We start from the raw sequence: 21438 nt of genomic DNA on the forward strand, positions 1-21438 counted from the left end.
TCCTTTCAACACATACATTTGAAACACCCATGATTTTTCAAATTGTTTCTAATCATATTGTAAATAAGTTACCCAAACATAAAATTATAATTGTTTGAAAAATGAATTTGATTCAAAAACACGAAATATATACAAATCGGTATGAGTTTGATACATTTGGACCTATAAATGAAGTATTTTCCTTTCACCGCATACATTTGAAACACCCATGATTATTTAAATTGTTTTTAATAATATTATAAATAAGTTACATAATGTTATATAAATATAAAAAAATCTACCAAAACATAAAATTATAATTGTTTGAAAAATCACTTTGATTGAAAAACACGAAATATATACTCGATTGTATTTTATAAAATGAATTCATTTTATAATGACATTTTGAATTATGAAAATACATATAAACAACCTTTCTATATTTGGTACCTAACTGGATTTATGATTTTAGGATTTAACAAAAAGTTATTCAATAAAAACTTTTTTGGATGACAACTTACAAAATTACTGAAAAATGGAACTATTGAACAATAAATTTTCTGGATAACGTTTTATTTTTATTATTTAATATTTTATTTAACAAAATAAAATTATTGGCAAATAAAGAAATGAGTTTAATTTAAATGTCTTCATCCCACATCGATGGTGAGAGTAAACAAGAGTATGTCTCCTCGACTATAAATAGGAAATGTTGTGAAATATTTCAAAGGGACTAAACCATGAGATCTTCCTTGCGTCTACCTTTGTAGGACGTTGAGGGTATTCTTTGGTGAGATTATCTTTGTTGACAAGTGACCAATTAAGTTTTAGAATTTCAAAAATGATTTTAGACCAAACTTCTTAGATTTGGATTGAGTTTGATTAATATTCGAGTGTCTTTTTCCTAAGTTAGGCAACTCGCTTCCATTGGAGGCCGAGTTCAAGTAACATGCCGAATATTTGGTTGTGTTAGCCAAGTTTTACAACCCCGTATGTAATACAATTTTAAGTTCTAACCTTATGAAAGATGTTGCTATTATCATATGTTCTACATAATTATAGTAATATTTATGATACAAAATTTTTTTAATTTACTATTTAAAACAGAAAGATGTCTCCATTATCATATGTTGTATATAATGATAATATTTAAGATAAGATAGATAAAAATATGTCTCTATTATCGTATGTTTTATATAATGATAATATTTAATATAAATATTTTAATTTAATATGAAATTATATTTAATAGACAACAATAATGATTTATTTATTTTTAAAAAATTGTTAATTTTTTCTCTTTTAATCATATAACTTTGTATATGCGCAACAACTTCAAATTCTAAACTTATCTTTTATGATATAGTTTCATATAATGATAATATTAAAAATTATTTTTTATATTTGTTATGAAATTATTATTTAATTGTTAATAACAATGAGTTAGTTATTTTTAGAGTTAGTTATTTTTAATATAAATAATTTCTCCCTATCCTGCGAACAAATTGTGTAGAGATTTGGATTATGCTCTTCATAAACTTTATCATCCTTATTTTGATTTTTTTTGGACTGATTTAAAGAAATAAAAATCCAATTTGTGCTCCTTTTGTTGTTGCTCAATGGGCTTGAAAAATGAATTGTCCACACTCTCCTACTTCCAACGCCTAGCGGTGTTCACAGTCCGGTTTGAAATCGTGAAACCGGACATCGGTTTGGATTGACGGTTTGTATTTTTTCTTTATGGTTTGGCTTGCGGTTTCAAACTTTTCAAACCGTAATCAACGTTTTGTCTTGCGGTTTCAAGTTTTTCAAACCGTATAAAAACCGAACCGGACCGTATGATTTATTTATATATACAAATTAATATTTTTTTATATGTAATTAATTTTACTTATAATATATATTAAATTTTATATATAAACTAGAAAAGTGGCCCATGCTTCGCATGGGTCGCTTTTCTTTTGAAATACACATTCAAGAGCAAACTAATTGAAACATATGCACAAAATGGCGGTTAGACCTAGTACTTAGTTGTGAATACATCAAAATAATTTTCAGGACTAACAATGACATAAACGTAAAAAGAAAAGATAGTTTTTTCATATTGTCAAACGGATTCTTAAAAAGAAATAGAAAATCAGTCGTCACAATGAAGGTTTTCCACGTCATCTGCATACTTATATGAAACAATGGCAACTCCCCAACAATTCGGAATCCTATAAGCAACAAAAGAAGAACACACCAAATCTATTTGGTTATTACTAAAAAAGGATGTGAATAGAAGCAAAAAAGAATGGAAATATAACTTTTATTTCAGTGGCATAAGTGGCTTCAAATATCATACAACATATATAAATGGAAAAAAGGGGTTCAATTCATAACAGAATTAAAGCAGAGTATAGGAAATTAACAATATATTTGGCTTAAATGGAAAAGACTGCAACTTACATTTGATATTCCACACATTATTTGTACGCATTGAAAAGCCATTGAAGCCAAAACCACATGCTAAACCTATATCAATATATTTTTAAGTTTGTAATCAACTTATTTAATTTTTCACACTACCATTTTTGGTTTTTTGTTGTATAAAAGATATATTAACTGTATGAACATACAATTCCCCTGCACTTTGGTTCTTTAAGGGTCCATTCAGATATATCCATTTAGACAACAAACAACTACAAAACTACAGTTCCAATTCAAAGGCACATTAAAAAACAAATTGGTGACAATTTGTCATCAATAAATAATCAGAAGACAAAAAAATGTCTTTTACAACACGCCACACAATTTTTTGGGGAATGATTTTCTCACCCAGTATAAATAAAAATAAATAAAGTTTAAAAAAATCTAACCTCATCAACAGAAGTCAACAATGATGTCCAATTCCTGCAAATAATTGCTAAAAGCTTGAATATCTATTTTTCATCTTCTTCAAATAAACATAAACATAAATAATAAATTTCTCCACCTTAACTTTTCAATGGTTTTTAGCGTTCAAATAAGTTGAGGGGACTTGCAAATCACATTATTATTTAGTGTGTACTTTCTAAAAAAAATTGGTCATAAAGAAAAAAAAAGTAAATTTCCACATTATCATTTGGTTTGTACCTTGCTATAAATGTAATGACTGTAACGGAGGAAGAAAAAAGTAAATTTCCATCAATCCTTGAACTCACTTCATGTTTTTTTCCATAAATATTGACCTTACTTCATAAATCCATGAACTCACTTCACTGCCATCACCTTCAAAAAAACATGAAATTCAAGTTCTTCAATTGTCGTTGGTTAGGAAGAAAAAGAAAATGATGGGAGAGATTTGAAATTTACTTTCTTCAGTTGTTACAAAATGATCTAAATGACATAAATTTCATGACTTTAATGATTAAATAAGGCACAAAAATTAGTAAAGGGACTCTTTAAAACTGAATGCACAACTTTGTTAGCCTCTAGTGAAAATTACCCGAACAATAATAATATTTAGCATTAACTTCTAATAATGATGACAATATTATCACATCGTCTTCCTCAAAATTAATTAAGTTGGTATTTTTAACCCCTTAGAAAGAAAAAAAAATGATTCTTACCCTATTTTCTTGGCTAGCATACCATCAGGTTGTTCCACATGAAGTTGTCTGAGAAATAACATAAATCAGAAAAAGAAATTTTTAAAAGATAGGAAATTATTATTTAACTAAGATTGTGCCATTTGTCCTGTGAAATATATATAAAACTAAACAGAAAAAGAAAGCTTTTTTCATAGAGGGTACTCTTGGAATAACATAAAGATTATCATAGAAGATAAAAGGTGGAACCTTTAGATCTACAGGTGTTCTATGAACCGAAGATGAAAATAACAGCTTCTCTCATAATCATCTTCAGACCCACTTGAATAACTCCCAATCTGGTTTTCATCTTTTGAAGTAAGAAGATATAAACTTTATCATAAGCCCAAATTTAAAAAAAATAGTTAAGGGGTATTTGTGTAATTTACCGTAATTGGTAGACTGAGTTTTTGACATTCCATTGATCATTGACAGATAAAAGGTACTTGAATGGCTTTACCAAAATCCACATCATGTTCTTGAACAGAATTAATGATTATTAGATGTTGATGAAAAGAACCTAATTTCACATGGTTTGTGCAAACCGGAGTGCGCAAACTGGAGTGGGAGGTTCCCTTGTTCATCTTCCTAATCAATGGAAGATTTTGAAAAATCTTCAAATTTATCTGCGGTTTTGACTCGATTCCAAAAGTATTGCCAAAGAAGTATTTGTGCCATTTGGATTTCAGAAATGGAATCCGTCAATGAATTTTGTATTCCGAAATTGTCCTTCATCACGGAAAAAGAAACGAAAATGTATTGCTTAAATTGTTAAATGCTACTCAAATTTAGAAACAATAGAAAAAGTTATACTTGTAGTAGTTGGAAGAAGAATGGTTTGTGTAAATTGGGACGTTCTCCTTGTTGGCCTATTTCCAAAATTAGGATAAAAAATCAAAAAAGGAGTAGAATGAAAAATATATGTTATAAACTGTAAAATATTGGCAAAACAAACCATTGTTGCTTAATAAAAATGACTGTTCATACATGTAACATACATGAACTGAGTAATTGAACAACGATTTGAAACCTCGTTTACAATTCAAGAATCAAACAGAGGAACCTGCAAAAATTAAACAACAGAAAATTTCAGAGCAATTCAACTATGTAAGTAATAATGTTTTGTTTCGTAGATGGAATGACGGATTAACAACAGAAAACGGACATGGTTCATAAAAATTTGCACTTTACAACCAAATTAGGGCTCTCATATTATTCAATTAAGTAGACAATGTAAAACATAGAAAAGGAAGATACCAAATAGAGAAAGATGATTGATTGGAGGAGGAAGGCATTAATGTGGGATCCTTTCCTGTAGAAACCCCTTCGTGTATGTCTCTGGTAGAAACCCCTTCACAAATCAAAAACACTTCTTCATCTATTCCATTGAACATGGGACACAGAAAAGGAAGAAAATGAGAAGTAGAGAAAGATGGTTGATTCGAAGAGGGACGCGGTGAGGGTCGCTTCAATGGGTTGCGATTCCCATCCTCCCCGTTCGCCAAAAATCGAAAACCCAATCGGTTAGAGAGAAACATCGTTCCATCCATGTAACAACCAAACCTATGGAAGCACTTATAACAAATGAAGAAGAGATACCTTGATTTACATTCTCTTACATCTCTATAACCTTCTTTAAATCGAGGAAGAATCGAGGAAGAGAGTAAGTAGCTAATCAAATTGGAAAGAACGGACAGCTCCGTGGCAATCAGCCGGCTGTTCGCTCTCGCCCCCAATTCTCTGGTCATCACCAGGTTAGAAGCCCCAAACGCCAATGGCGTTGGTAGGGACGGCATTGCAAAAGCCTCTGGGAGAAAACATGAAGAAATGGAGAAACAGATGAAAAGTAAAGGAGAAGCGGTGGAGGAGCAGGTGAGGGAAACGGGGTTGGATCTGATTGGAAGAAACGTCGGTGAAGAGCTAGGCGATAACACGTAGCCTTATGCAATTGGAAGCAGCGGGAGGTTGGAGCAGGGAATTACACATAGTTCTGCTAGTTCTGCTGATGTCACCACATGGAAAGCTGTATTTCAAACCAAAAATAGGGATAACGATAGTAGAAGAAAATTAAAAAAAAAACAAAAAAACCACCAAATAACAGAAACGACCAATATAACAAAACAAAGGGACCGGAAATGTAATTTAAAGGACCGGCAAAAAAGTCTCATGTTGTCCTTTAGTACAAATCACAGACTGTAACAAAAAAAATATTTAAAGGAACATTTTTTTCATCCCTTAGAAATCCCAAACTGCAACAAGAAATCCCAAACTGCAACAAAATGAATATTTAAAGAACCATTTTTGTCGTCCTTGGCTACTTTACTGTAGCTAAAGGTGAAGAATTTTAATCTGTAATATAATAATAAATGTTGAAAACCCACAGAGACAAACTCAACAATAGGCCAGCCCAATTCTTTTTTTGTGAAGTGAGAAATATGAATGTGAAGCCCACAAAAGTTTTGTAAGTCATTTGCAACTTGTAACCTAATCCCAATTTACAATCCCATAGACACATACTTCAAATTCGGTGTTCATCAATTCATTGGCAGAGCCGCAGGGAGAAGCACCTAAGAGTCGAAGAACGCAAACACGTCGGGCCCTCCGCAAATCCGCTTACAGCTCCGTCGCAGGTCCGCTTAGGCGCTTACAGCTCACGTCTTCTGATTGATTCGGTTAGTCGCTTACGTCTCTGCTTTCTCTCTGATTTGGTATGTTCCGTTTAGTCGCTTACAACGAAAGTAACATGTCCCTGTCCCTGATTGCTCATAACAATAGTTGAAATCAAGCAAGTATTCTTCATTCTCTTTAATGACCCTTAACACACGATTTCTTTAAATTTACAATCCTTGTACTTGAACAGTTGAACTAGATGTATCCAATACGTGAAATGGTTAACATCCCAGATTCACATAGATTCGTGTTCACACAGTAATTGGGTTGAATCTTGTACATGGTAGGCTGTATGGGCTTTAAGGAATGTTGCAGGTGATTCCCCTAAATGTCGTGACCTTGTACTTGCACAAGGTGCTTTGATTCAGCTACTATCGCAATTAAATGAGCATACAAAGTTGGCAACGCCTCCCGGACCTCCAAATACATTTCACTTGTCTCGCTGCCCTAGCCCTCCAATTGAACGCCTACTTTTCTATAGAAGAACATATAGGTATTATGTCGATCACGTGTTGAAATTTCATGAAATCATGCTCATTATATTAGATTTAGAGTCGGAGCAAATCAACTTCACTGTGAGAAATCTATGTTGAGAAACAATTAGCACCTCAGGTGATTACTGATTTAAAAACCTGCATATTTTCTTGAAATTGCATATTTTCTGAGTTTGTCATGATAGATTGAATGTACATACTAGATAGTTTAGATCTGCATATTAATTGATCATACTGAGAGATGCTTCAATCTTACATTTAACATCTAGGCATGTCATGTTATCAGTTCTTGCATTCTTTTCAATCTTAAAAATGGCTGCAAAATGTGCTTTTTCTTCTTCTTTTCAACAAATCCATTCAGTTTTAGTTATATTTGAATATTTCCTTGCAGGAAATGGATGAAACACTAATAATTACTGTGAATCTGGTGATTCTTTATTAAAATCAAAAGCTGAAGCTGCTTCAATTTCTTCTCTGCAGGAGAGCTTAGAGAAAAAGAAAAATGAACCGGTTGGTTAGAAATCTCTAATTTGAATCTCTCTCTCTCTTTTTTTTTTTTTTTTTTTTTTTCCTGCTTACACTTCATTATTAATCTTTTATTCATATTGTTCATTTTTTCTTTGTATCCTGTGGGCTTCTATGAAAGAAATTGTTCACAATCTAGAGAGACAATGGTCAAAGGTTCAAAAAGGAGTCACTAAAGCACCTTCTCTAGGTGTCTTCTTTATTTCATACACTAGTTTATAACCCGTGAGAACCACGGTTATAAAATTAATTAACCTTTCATATTAAAAAATCAAAATTGTTAATCAATTATTTTGAAAAATTATTACTTAAGAGATATTTTTTTTAGTTATATAAAATTATATTCGTTGATTTAAATAAACTAGGTTAAAACTCGTGGAACCCACGGGTGTTAATTTTAAATAAAGTTAAAAGAATTGATTGTGTGATAAAATAATATATCATTAATTTAGAAAAACTTATGAATTGTAATATTGTATTTTTTCCATGGCATATTTATAATTTATTGTTAGTTTTCAAATTCTTATTGCTATTGGATTTTATTATGTATTTTAATTTTTAATCATTAGATATTTTAATATTTTCTAGTATTATTATCTCTATGTTAAGATTATATATAGTATATACGCTGATAAGTTTGAATATATTTATTTGTGCCGGTAAAAAAATAATATTCAAATTATTGATGCTTTTTTATTGTATGAGATAATTTTTTATACAAATAACTTAATATTTAATCATCACCTTTTCATAGTCATTTTTAATTTTGTTTTATATCAAGACGATTTTTTGACTAAATCTTTGCAACCAACTTTCTCCAACTTTCTCCTCTTGTTCATGGTAGATTTGCTTCAAACCAAATAAATTAAATTAAAATTTATAAACCATATCAAACATCATTGTGAAACATAATATCAAACCCTACATAGTAGAAACACCTTGCATAAATTTCAACCAAATTCGTAGTCAAGTGATTATGCAAGAAAAAAAATGCATGTTAAAAAAAATTGCACACAAAGCATCAGAACCTACAAATAACAAATTCCAACATAATCCGGCAGTCCATTTTTAATCAAGAATACTGCACAATCACTAATACTATTAATAAATACCAAATATTTAGGAACCTGTACAAAAAGAATGAATATATGAAATCTTAAATATGATCCCTTATTTCTATTATCAATAAATTTTGTGCATAATAATATAAAGAAAAAAAGTAGGATGCTATAGAGCACAAATCAACTAAAGTACATTGCTATTTCGTGCCTTTAACCTTGAACTAAAACCCAGAAAGCAGGAAAGTTTATTTCAAATATCTAAAACTAATCGAGATCCCTTGATACTCTATATTGGTAAACCTCTAACCGACCTTAAAGTCCTTGAAAAGACTAATAAATATCCAGTGGTTGAGAATTGAGATGGTGGAAACCTGCAATAGAAAAATTCACAACCCTATTTAAATCGTACATACATGATGCTAAAGACCCCTTAAGATTCATATTCAATAGATATACATCAAAGTAACACAAAAGATCTAAAGTCAAAAGATGATTATTCTTTGGAGCAATATGTCGAACAATTGGTGTTATCTTGATTTCCTTTAAAAGAGTCCTTTAAAAGAACGACTTTAAATTTTACTTGTACCTTTTTTCCAATTCTTGAAAAAAATAATAATAACACCATATACAATTCAAAACATTTTTTTTTCTATATAAATGAACTTAATCTTCTTTATCATGAGGCCGAATTGAATCTCCAAAAAATCTTCTTAGTCAAATTCCAAAAGTACCAAATAACTTTATGAGCAAATCCATCGTATAACCCAATCACTTTTCTATATAATGATCTGTTAAAAGAGTACATCTTATGCAACATGACATCTCCTTTACCCCTCCTGCATAATGTTATCTACAACAATAATTTTTGTTTATTTTTTAATAACTTAAGTAAAGTAAATTACATAGCTATTTCCTGATATCATTAGTGTATTGTCCCAATTAAACCAAATATTAACAAACCTTTATAAGGACTATTTATGTTATTTTTTCTCTGTACATGTTAGGAAGTTTTTATTTAAATAAATATATAGGATAAATGAAAAAGTTGACAAAAATGTTTGAAGATAACATCATAATAAAATCCAAAAAAAGAAGATTTGCCACAATCTTTTTGGAAAAATACTAAACCACTATCTTTCAGATATATTAAAGTTAATGAAGTTTTTATTTAAATATGTTAGATTTCTACGTAATTTTGATGTTTATCTAACTTGTATTTGGTTATCTTAGAAGTTGGTAGTATCTCCATTGGGTCACCCATTGTGTCTGCAATAATTGTTGCCTTGTGCTCCTTTCCAATTCCATTGGTCCTAATCTCCCTGTGTGTTTTGACCCATTAGCTGAGGAATAAAAGTATTATAAATTGGTTACCTTTTTTCCTTTGAATCAAAGCAAATCAAAGCAAATCAAAGCATAAATTTCCTACAAGATTAGCATCAAACAAACATTAAATTGATTATAAGGCTTTATTAACCTATTACATTTATGCAAAAACGTTTAAAAAAATAAAAGACAAATTACCTTTTTCTCGTCTAGAATCTTTCTTCTCTCAACATAATTTTCTGCATAGTCTGTGAATATTAAAAAAGACACAAAAACGATACACAAATCTTTATCCTACTTCATCACACTTGGAAATCTTTACATCACAAACATTCACTAAGAACTATATTAACCATTATATACAAAATAAACGATAGTGTATAAATCTCTCTTATTGTTGCTTTACTGATATCACCATCTTTTTGTTTAACATCACAATATTATAAAAATAAAATATAGCGAAGACGATGTGAGTGTACATATAGGGAAAAGAAAGAAAAAACAAACAGAGTAAACATTGTAGATGAGTTACACCTATAAGAATTTTCCATGTTGGGACACTACACAAGAGTCAGCAGCAGGAATGCAACTACAAGTTTGAGAAATGGGTAGATATAATGGGAATGACCCAACAAATCGCAGATGGGCTGGGCTTAATCCATTTGTGATTTTGATGGCTAAAAATGTAATTTCGTTTTTTTTTTTTTGACTATTTTCTACAAAGTAATTAAGATATTTGGTTATATTTGTAATTTTCTCGTTAAAAAATGGAGGTAAAGACTAGGCCCGGATGAAACACCAAACCACAAGGACAATTCGTATAATTTGTGTAAATATTTTAATCCACTTCATGTCAGCCCAACAATATAACCCAACAAATTGATCCACCAAACTTGTCCATCCAATAGTTACAAATAAAACCCACCAAAAATATACACCGATGACACGCACAAGGTGTGGAATGACGCAGGCAGGGCAATCGATGGCTTAGAGCCCTCCGAATTCCAAACGGCGTTCACAACTCCTCAGGTTCTTCCTTTTGACGACAACCAGCAGGAGGACAGCGGCAACGCAAGTCCATCCATCACTCCTCTGTTTCTCCCATCCACTCTTTAGTTCGTCCTTTTGATTTCTTTTTCAAAATCACGATTTCAAACTAAATACAAAAAATTACACTAGTGATTTTCTGCTCATGAACACTGTAGATCCGGTTTTGCTTTAGGTTTGAGTTGTTATTTATTATATAATTTTTTTTTTCTGATTGTAGGGATTTTTGGAGAAGACATAAAATAAAGGTCTATGTTTCTCTTGGGCTTTGTGGAGGTGGGTACCTATTATACAAGTTTTATGATGCTTATTCAAAGAGGATTTCTGAACTCGAGAGACAACTTGCTGATGAGCAAGAGAATGATGAGCTTCTTAAGGCCCAGTAAGATAGTAGTGATACTCGTCATTTTTAGTTTATCAAGCCAATCAGATATTTTCTTATCATTTTTTTTTGGGAAATGACCGATGTACAGGATGCAAATGCACTTTGAGAACATCCAAAGAATAGCTAATACGATGACATTGCCACATGCCATGCTTTATTTGAGTAGCCGGGTCTCAGAAGAGTTGGATCTTTTGCATCTTACAGAGAGGTTGATAAAAGGAAAGGGTCAGCCCAACAGTTTGACACCTTCAGAAAAACTTGAGCTTTGGGATAGGCTTAAAATATTAAGTATGAATACATTCTTTTTCTTATGATCACATCTTAGTAGATAATTAAATTAATATGGATTAGCAGCAGGCTAACCTCTCATTCTAAATCTTGTCTGATATGCAAAGGTTTCACCAGGATGGTGTTGTCTATCTGGGCGATGACCGCAATTAGCTTATACATTAGAATTCAGGTCAACATCTTAGGGAGACATCTATACATAGATACTGCACAAGACCTTGGTGGATTTCAACCTGTAAGTGTAACAGCCTCTCTTTCTTTTTTGTCTTTTAGGTTGTGTTTGTTATATTTCATGATGGTGATGAGGACGAAAAAAAGTGCAACTATTGTCTCGTTGACATTGATCGTAGTCCGTGTCCAATGCACACCAACCACAATAGGACCTGTTGTTTCTCTAGTATTCTGTCATGCTTAACAAATCCCCCTTACTGACTTCAACATTTATACACAAATTCTCTAAACTTGGAGTTAGTGATGTGCCATCTATTTCATATAACAAATTAGTTAGGAAAACTTAGAAATTCCGCTTCACATTTGAGAGAAGTAGGTTACTACTTGATTTTAACTTTTAGTAATACCTTATACTTGCTTTTTTCATTTAGGGAACATCCTTTTTAAACATACTTGTTATATATCGAGGAGTTTAAACCATCACTTCTCCACTTCGAAATAAAAACCTAAAAATCAAGTTCATATCTGAAACTATTAACTATATTTAGTGTTGCTATGTAGTTAATCTACACAAACGTATTGTAGGAGAGGCTGTTTTCACTATTGTTGTACTTTTGAATATAAACAGAACAAAACTGCTCCCAAAATTTGTTATTCAGTTGAGAAGTCAACGTGTTGAAGAGTTTAATTTATAATTGTATTCTTTGGACATGACAACCATGCTGTTGTAAATCTAATCATTGTCTTCTGTCTTAGTCTCATTTGTAGACTAGATTATGCCTTGGCTATGGTTATGGCCTTTTTGTTGCTGTTTTGCAAGTTGATTTTTTTTGTTACTATTAGTTTTGGGGCAACCATGAACCATTAAACAAAAGTTTGGCAAAAATTTAAACTTCCATAATAACTTTAGGTTTAAAGTATAGTTATGCTTCTTTTCTTTATATTTAAATTGTGTTTTTTTACCAAATTTTGTATATATATTCTCTCCATTGTTTAGAAGATATGAAATGTAATAGGCCTTTAGTATAAGCGAGATGCACGGTGCTATTGTATATGGAAGTGATCATATAGTTTGTTAAGAATAGACTAGATATCATACTCAAAGGCAAAGTGTTTCAAGTGATTGATAACCTAATATTTTATATACTCCTCTAATAAGAAATAAGTCGATGACTGGTTTGATAAAACTAAGGATGAGAAGTAACTACAAATAATTGAAAATCAACAAGTCTTTTCTCAATAAATTTTAAAGATAAATCATATTCGGAAGAAAGTGATTTGGTTAGAAGAGGGAGGGCAAGAGATAACTACCTCCCAAAACTATTACTCAATGTAGCATTTAACTCGAACACAAAACCCTCAAAAATAAAGCGGGAGGCCAAGTTATGCATATGATAACAAAACCAAACACATCGATTCTCTGATACAATAATTGAATGAACCACACACCAATCTTTTTCTTGTGGGTGTCAAACTAGAAGTAGTTGTATGTATCATCCAAGCTAACATTGACTAATGTTACAAGGTGGCTATTAAATATTTAATACAGAAGCAGAACATAGGGAATGAGAATTATTTGATAATAATTGTCTCATGATCTATTTCTTCGTCCGAATTCTTGCCATTTTCATGAAACTAGAATTTTGTTTTTTTTTTTTACAGGAGGATGGCGAACCGATGGATAGAAGCGACGAACAACTGTTTTTGACGAGTGCTGATTTTCTTTCAAGTCAGAGAATTCCCACACTCATATCTAATATGCAAGCTGCCACAACTGAAGTTCTCAGAGGGTAAGGATTATGTATTTGAAATAATATTTATTATTTATGAGTTTTAACCATATAATACCCAAACAATACAAAACCCAGAGTCCCAGACTTCCTGAAATGGAAACTATACTATACTGATTGATTTGCTTCTTAAGTATATCCTATCCTTTGTACTTCATACATCATTCATTCTTGAAAATGCCCAACATGGAACTAACATAGAATAGATACATCCCGGACATGGATAAAATTACATCCCCAATTCTTACTATGGGACCAGACTAGTAAGGGTGAATCCCAATATTTTTCTGACTATTACAATCACATTCCCTATAGAAGTTATGGGGCTAATAAGAATACATCTCAAATCACACATTCAAATGTGATAGTAACATGTTGACTATTGGACAACTTACACAATTACTCGCCTTAATAGTAATATGCTTTAGTTTTCTCGCCATTGCAAGTTCACCATTGCTTAATCTAGGCAGGGTTTCAACTTCTATAAGGCTTAACATGGATTTTGTACATCCTTTACAATCATTTTTTTTATTGAAGCTCAATCTATCATTTGAAATCAACTACAAGCAAAGTACAAATTTTAAAGCTCTTCCAACCATCTTAAACATCATTACTTTCTTGGATAAATAGTGAGATTTGTTCAAAGTCATGACTTTCATTAGTCTTCATGAAAACACAAACTCTTATTAAGTTGGTTATTACAATACTCTTCCCTCCACAATTAGCATTTAAGAAGCTCTCTATCAACCTAAATCTTTGTTTTCATTAACACATCATGGATAAGAGCATGAATACAAAATAAGTCAAAAGATGACATCATCCATGTTATCAATAGTTTGCCAACAACTTGGTCTTTGATAAGTTTTTAGAGCTGACTTCAGGAAAAGTGGTCAAGGTCTTGGAAGTTACAAGTGCATTTGACCCCTTTTCAAGAATAATCTATTTCTTGGGTTTTGTGCATATACAAACACAATTGATTTCAGGAATTTGTAGTCTGATTCAGTTGACCCCGTGTTTTTTTTTTTTTCCAATTTTTGCTTTGGGTTTAGTTTCTAGCTAATTACTCGATTACCAGTCATAGTCGGTCAATTAGTTTCACTTGTCTGATTCTTAGATTCTTGGGTTATCGGAGAATAGGTTATTTCAGCATCCCATATAATGCCATTGATCATCCAATCCAGTTCTCAATCAGGCAATATATAGTTAGTTTCTTGGCATGACTTGAGGTTGCTATCAGGTGTGGCTTTTCTTTTTTGTTTGTTTTCAACTGAGCCAGGAAATACTAGTGGCTTGTGTTGGGTTTCTTTTGTTAAAATAATTTTGATATGTTTGGTTTGTGCTCTTTAGTTTGATATGGGATAGTTGCTATCAGTTTATGAGATATCTCCCCTTCAGATTTGTTGGTTCAGGCCCTTTTTCTGATCAATAAATTTACGCCCAAACAGGGTAAAAACACAGAGATGGAGGGAAAAGATTCCCAGTTTTCTTCTTTCTTACTTCTGATACTAAAACAAAGAGACTTACACTGCTTTAAAGAATATGCAAAGGTAAAACAGAAAAGCTTAAAGAGTAAAATCATGTGTTCCTAACAAGGTGGCAACTAAGCCACTTATTCCTTTAGACTAGGTCAACTAAGAGACCAAGTCGAAATTACTTTTCCCACATACTTCCCCTTAATTTTGAACTTTGTCCTCAAGCCTTATAAGTCCTAAAAGGTACCTCATCTCTATAAACTTAAGTATGGGCAAAGCTTTTGTTAAGGGGTTTGCTCTTTGTTCTTCGCCACTGATATGCTTCACCTCAATCTGTTTCCTTTCATACAACCTCGTATGAAATGGAATTTGGTGTCAATGTGCTTGCTTCTCCCATGAAAGACTGGATTTTGCATAAGGGCTATGGCTGATTTGTTGTCTACATACATCCTGACATGTTCTTCTTTCCAACCGGTCAACTCTTTTAGTAGACTCCTTGGCCAAAGTGCTTGGCATGCTTCGTAGTTGCTGTCATAAACTCCGCCTCGCAAGAAGATAGAGTCACAATGTGTTGTTTCTGGGACAACCATGTGATTGGATTTCCAGATAGATAGAAAATCATTCCTGTTGTACCCTTTCTACCGTCAATATCCATTCGATAACTATTGTCACCGAATCAAATAAGGTTTCTATGACCACCTTTCTTGTACACTAAAACAACGTTGGTTGTCCCCTTTATATACTTTAAAATATGTTTGACTGCTTTGAGATGACTCTCCTTTGGTGACTACATGTATTTGCTTACTACTCCAACTGAGTAGCTCAAATCTGGTCTCGAGTGAATGAGCGACGACTTCCAGTAAGACGTCCGTACTCAGTAGCATTAACCGGCACTTCATCTTCATCTTTAGTCAAACTCAGTCGTGGTTCCATTAGGTAATGTGATGGGTTGCATTCTCCCATTCTTGCTATTTGTAGAATCTTCTTAGCATACTGTGTTTGACCGATTGTGATGCCATCCTTGTCTTGGTGAACTTAAACCCAACCATTTGTTCTTCACTTGAACCTGTCACAATCATATCGTCCACATAGACCCCGACAATCAAAGACTTGTTTGACTTCTGGAGTTTATACACATCATACTCTTGGGGACATCTTTGGAATTCCATCTCTTTCAATGTTTTATCAAGTCTATCATTCCAAGCTCTTGGAGCCTAACGTAAACCATAGAAGAGCGGAGAGCCTTGTACAACTTGTATACCATGCTCTCTTTTCCTGCAATAAGAAAACTGGTTGGTTGTGTGGCATATACTTCTTATAGAATCCCATTTAAGAAGGCAGATTTTACGTCCTAGTGATGGACTTTCCATCCTTCACTCGCAGCCAAAGCCAACGATGTTCGTATTGTTTCCAAACGTGCCACTGGTGCGAAAGCTTCATCAAAATCAACACCCTTTTGCTGTACATAACCCTTTGCCACAATTCTTGCCTTGTATTTGGTTATTTTCCCTTCTGCATCCTTCTTCAATTTAAACACCCACTTCAGCCCTATTGCCTTATGCCCTTTGGGAAGATGTGTTAGTTTCCATGTATCATTCTTCTCGACCGATTCCAGTTCCTGTTTCATTGCGGTTCTCCACTCTTCATCACTTGACGCTTCTTCATAAGTGGTGGGTTCTTCACCTGCATTGCATACATTAGAACTTCCGAATCATCTTGCAAGGCTTGCGTTTGTTCGTATATATCGGTCAGGGATCGTGAAACCACGGACTGGTGTGTCGTCGTATGTTGCCTTGTCTACACTAGGGATGTAGATAAGGTATCTGCAAAGGTGCTTGGTGATTCACCCTACTCGTTGCCCGCTTGCGATTGACCGCGTGATGTCGGTTTGTAAATGACTTTCACTAGACTGCGGGTTAGGGCTTCCTATCTCCCCTTATACTGGATCGTTCCCCACGACAGTTTTTTGGGCCTTCACATTGCACCTTAGCCTAATCCCATTTTTTTCTTAGAATATAACATCCCTTGATACATAATTTTTTTTTTTCCGATTAGGGTAGTACAAACGATTCCCTTTTGTTTCTTCCTCGTTTCATAGATAAACCATTTTCTCACTTCTACCGCTCAGCGTTATGAGTTGGGTTGATGGCAGCTTCACGTGAGCAACACAACCAAACACTTTGTAGTGTTCAAGTGTTGGTTTCTTCCCATGTATACCTTCATATGGGGTCATATCCTTGACTCCTTTTATTGGAACTTTGTTGAGTATTTTAACTGCATGGCGTATGGCTTACCCCCATAGTTTTTCTGGCACTTCCATGGCCTTCAACAAAGATCTTGTGACTTCAAGAATCGTTTGATTTCGGCGCTCTACTACTCCCTTCTCCTGTGGGGAATATGGGGTCGTCAATTGCCTTTTTAATCCCTCCTGATTACATGCTTAGTGCTTCACTCTTGATTTTCATCATCGACATGTATCTGCTGTAGTCATCTACTATGAGAAGGAAATATCGATTACCACCTAGAGTTTGGGGCGTTATTGGATCACAAAGATGCATGTACCAACTCCAGAGGGTTCCTTGCTTTCCATTGTGCTTCTTTCGGGAACTGTTGTCGGGTTTGCTTGGCGACTAGACATCCCTCACAAACCTGTGTGGGATGGTGGATTCTTGGCACTCCTATCACCGATTCTTTCTCCACCATGGACTCGATCAAACGAAAGTTTACATGCCCCAGCTTTGCATGCCAAAGCCATGCAACATCGTCTAAACTTGCATTGAAACATATTGGTTGTGAGGTGGGAAGTACAATCTTGTACAACCTATTTTTTGAGCGTTGTACCGTCATGATCAACTGATTTCTTACATCATGAACTCTCAAAAGTTCATGAAGCATTTCAGTCTTGTACCCTACCTCTGTCATTTGACTAAGGTTGAGTATATTACTCTTCAAAGCTGGGATGTAATATACTTCAGATGTGCTCCCCGCTTTTACACTTCCTCTTCCTTTGATTTGCACTTTGGATCTGTCCCCGAATCTCACTTTCCCTGTTATTCTTTCATCAAGTTCTGCAAAGTACTCTGGCATCTCTGTCCCTTTTGTTGCTGGGAAAACTGTCTTCATTGAGCAATACCTAGTCATCTGTATTTTCACCCCATACAATTAACAGAGAGCCTGTATGTGTGTGAGATTAACACCAACTTCCTTCCTCTTGGGATTTGGGCACTTTGATGCAAAATGCCCAAACAAGTCACAGTTGAGGCACTTTAATTTACTTTTGTCGCTTCCTTTTCCTCGACTGTTGTTGGTATGTCGTGATTGTTGGGGATTGCCTCGACCTCCTCTTCCACGATAACCTCCTCGACCTCCCCTCTCACGGTGAAAGGAGCCACGGCCTCTTCTAGCTGTACTAGGAGAGCCTTTATTTGAATTTTGACCTACAAGATTTAGATTCAGATTACTATTACTTTTTTGTTTGTGTGTGTGATTCCACTATTGACATCTTGAGCTTTGGTCTGGATATCGGATCTTTAGTTATTTTAAGAAAAATTATGTTTTGTCTGTTGATCAAATTTGATTTTGATTATCTGCAAAGTTGTTGATAATTGATTTCAAAAAGAGGTTTGATTTTGGTTGGGTATTTTTGTAGACGATAATTTTAGTTAGAGTTTGTTGCAGGGATCATCTTGAGGGACAATAATAATAAGAGTAAATTACACGAATGGTCCTTATGGTTTAGGGTAATTTGCGCGTTTGGTCCCTAATTTATTTTTTTAACTCGGAAGGTCCCTACTGTTTGTTCTTGTTACACGTTTGGTCCCTGTCTTACCTAAAAAAACTATTTTGCCCTTGATTTTTTAAAATATTTAAATAAACACACCCCAACCCCAACCCCCATTACCTTACCTTACCTATCCTACCATTTTTTCCTATTTAAATAATAGTTTTTTTAGATAAGATAGGGACCAATCGCGTAACAAAAACAAAAAGTAGGGACCAAGCGCGTAACAAAAAAAACAATAGGGACTTTCCGAGTTAAAAAAATAAGTTAGGGACCAAGCGCGCAAATTACCCCAAACCATAGGGACCATTCGTGTAATTTACTCTAATAATAATAATTAACTTTAGCCTGCCTTCATGTGATTGGAATGAGATATGATATGGTTGGTTAGGAGGGTAGCTTTATAGCTAACACTCTCCCGTCAGTGCTAGTGCTGTTGGTTTGGTTATAATAAATAGAATTAAGTGGCTGATACAAGATCATCAACTCGAATGCATGATGATCTTAAAGTGCAAAAATACATCAGTGAAAACTGATGTTGTATATATTCTATTGATTGTTATTTGCAGAAAGCAGTTGAGGGATATCTTCAATTCTAGTGTACTTGATGAAACAATTATGCATATATTGAACACATTCATGAGCAATGGGAGACCTCATCACTGGGTGGATTATTTGATGCCTGAGGTAGTCAGTCGGGTCACTAAACTAGATCAACTCATGGGGGAGACACGAACAGTTTTATCAAGGTACTTCTTTCTAGTACAGTTACAACTTATAGTAGTTTACTAAGTGTAATTTGTTTTTTTTTTTTTTTTGATTTTGTAGTTCTGAATTTGGGAATATTCTAGAGATGTCGCTGAAAAAAGTGGTGGAGGGATTGATGGAGGACATGAAGTTACAGTTTGGTGTTGGTGGTGATGGGAGTTTGGGGGTACCGCTTGCCAAACTTATTCCACGCATTGCACAGATTAGTCCGCTGCTGCTGGAGGAACCCAGCCGGAATAAGTTTACTCATATCATTCAAAACATTCCCCAAGTTGAACTTTTCTTCACTCTGCTCTACACAAACATGTAAATCTTCTCTACTTGTACCACCAAATATTATATAGAGACTTGTATGTTGTTGCTTGTCCTTTTCTTTTTCCCTTTCCCTTTCCCTTCACTAAGTTTGAAGCTTTAGCTTTTCATGTTTCAGTTCCTGTCAAAAATAGATGGTAATATATAAAACCTTTTATTTAGCTAGTAATTATATAAGGTATTGGATTGTGTGGTCTTAGAATTTTTTCGATATGTACAAGCTTCCCACTTGCTTCTTGCAATAAGACGATGATTAAGAGATTTCTCTAATTATTTAGGCGTTGTATTTTTTTATAAGGCAAGTCTGCGAACCATATCTTAAGAAAAAGATGTAGGCTAAATGTTTGCGGTCAAGTAAAAAGTTGTTTATTTTTTAAAGTCTTTAGCCTGAATGAAAAAACCAAAATGTTAAAAAAACTCATGTTATTAAACTTAAAATATTTTTGCAACTTTAACCCAAAGGCCAGTAATATTTTAGTCTTTAGTTGTTTGAAATATATTCTTTATGTTACATGTCAAATCACATATCATATTTATCTTAAGATGAGAGGAATCATAACTTTATGCTTATCAAATTTAAACATGTAGTCAGTTCATGTTGGAGGAGGCAATTATCGATCACCTATCATCTTAGAATACTTCTGAATTTAATTTTGTTAGATGCTATAACTATTTATTGTTTAAGATGAATATTTTATGATGGAAAAGATGTATTTTATTAACTTACTAGATTAGAGTAATACTTGTGGAAACCACGATTGAAAAAGAAAAATACTATTGATAATTTTAATCATAATGACTAATCAAAGATTTGCAAAAAAATTATTAATTTACAAGATGGAAGTTTAGTCTATAATTATATAATGGTTAGTGGAAATTAGTATATATATTGTTATGAATATTCGATCTGCATATGTATAGATATTTGATAAAGTCATGATTTTGTACAATGCAATATAAATTTGAATAAAGTGAAAATATAAAACAAATTATATGATAAAATACCATGATCTTTAATTATAGATATGCAAACCATCATTGTATATTATTATGGATGTATGTCGGTAAATGTATGATTTGTATATTATTATGGATGTATGTCTATGATTTGTATATTATTATGGATGTATGTCGGTAAATGTATGATTGTTAGGTATAATTAATATCTGAAATGGTTTAAAAAATAAACAAAATACTAGGTGGTTAGTTTTTCCTCCGATCAAAAGTTATTGTTTTGGTAGAAAATCACAAATATGGTAAATATTAAAGTATAAGGCCCGTAACACTACAAATGACAAAATATGTTGCTTTACTTGTTTGAGTCTTAATCAAGTAATACTTTTAATCAGTGAGAATGTATAAATCACCATATGATTTAAAATGTTGTTTTTGAAAACAAAACTTGAAACTTATTATTTCAATGTATTCAAAAGAAAGCATAAACATGTTTGTTTTGTTTTGTTTTTTATTTTTATGGCATGATGGGCTAAATAAGAGAATATTCTAGAAGTTTTTTTATAACTTATTATTATAGACGTTTTTTTAATTGACCCCTTAATACTATTAGACTACATAAATTTTTTATTTTGAAATTCAATATATATTATTAGTTAACTAATTAATTAGTTTTTTTTTTTTTTGGTACAGCTGGATAGTATATGTTTGAGATAGAACCCAAGATCTCTTTGTTAGACATCGTGTTGGCTAAAATCATCTCTAACCTACTATTTTTTCTTTAAAAAATGAAATAAAAATGGGGTAAAT

At 33.0% G+C, this 21438-nt stretch overlaps 2 protein-coding genes across 15 annotated transcripts; one reads left to right on the forward strand and one right to left on the reverse strand.

Annotated features, from left to right (window-relative positions):
- Window positions 1–1978: 1978 nt before the first annotated feature.
- Window positions 1979–5649, reverse strand: LOC145091291 (uncharacterized). Of its 9 annotated transcripts, none has more exons than XR_013702099.1 (11): window positions 5187–5641; window positions 4845–4965; window positions 4575–4650; window positions 4401–4456; window positions 3977–4316; window positions 3798–3886; window positions 3570–3617; window positions 3094–3228; window positions 2838–2871; window positions 2428–2493; window positions 1979–2195 (listed from the first exon to the last, which is right to left on the reverse strand). XR_013702099.1 is itself a non-coding variant. In XM_079028961.1 (11 exons), the coding sequence occupies exons 1-3, from the start codon at window positions 5381–5383 to the stop codon at window positions 4630–4632; spliced, it is 312 nt and encodes a 103-aa protein (XP_078885087.1). In that variant the 5' UTR covers window positions 5384–5649; the 3' UTR covers window positions 1979–2195; window positions 2428–2493; window positions 2838–2871; window positions 3094–3228; window positions 3570–3617; window positions 3798–3886; window positions 3977–4316; window positions 4401–4456; window positions 4575–4629. The 9 variants fall into 9 exon arrangements, 4 of the variants coding, with proteins under 4 accessions (XP_078885087.1, XP_078885085.1, XP_078885086.1 ...); XM_079028961.1 differs by having other exon boundaries at window positions 4845–4938; window positions 5187–5649; XM_079028959.1 differs by having other exon boundaries at window positions 4543–4650; window positions 4845–4938; window positions 5187–5649.
- A 437-nt stretch (window positions 5650–6086) lies between these two features.
- Window positions 6087–19843, forward strand: LOC145091293 (peroxisome biogenesis protein 3-2-like). Of its 6 annotated transcripts, none has more exons than XM_079028965.1 (9): window positions 6087–6259; window positions 6448–6750; window positions 7143–7261; window positions 10928–11089; window positions 11181–11380; window positions 11488–11615; window positions 13214–13341; window positions 19164–19343; window positions 19423–19843. In XM_079028965.1, the coding sequence occupies exons 3-9, from the start codon at window positions 7254–7256 to the stop codon at window positions 19670–19672; spliced, it is 1056 nt and encodes a 351-aa protein (XP_078885091.1). In that variant the 5' UTR covers window positions 6087–6259; window positions 6448–6750; window positions 7143–7253; the 3' UTR covers window positions 19673–19843. The 6 variants fall into 6 exon arrangements, with proteins under 6 accessions (XP_078885091.1, XP_078885090.1, XP_078885092.1 ...); XM_079028964.1 differs by having other exon boundaries at window positions 6545–6750; XM_079028966.1 differs by lacking the exon at window positions 6448–6750 and adding an exon at window positions 6804–6869.
- Window positions 19844–21438: the final 1595 nt, after the last annotated feature.

The sequence above is a fragment of the Lactuca serriola genome, chromosome 3 (assembly GCF_051521515.1).
Source record: "Lactuca serriola cultivar US96UC23 chromosome 3, Lser_US96UC23_V15, whole genome shotgun sequence".
Classification (NCBI taxonomy): domain Eukaryota; kingdom Viridiplantae; phylum Streptophyta; class Magnoliopsida; order Asterales; family Asteraceae; genus Lactuca; species Lactuca serriola.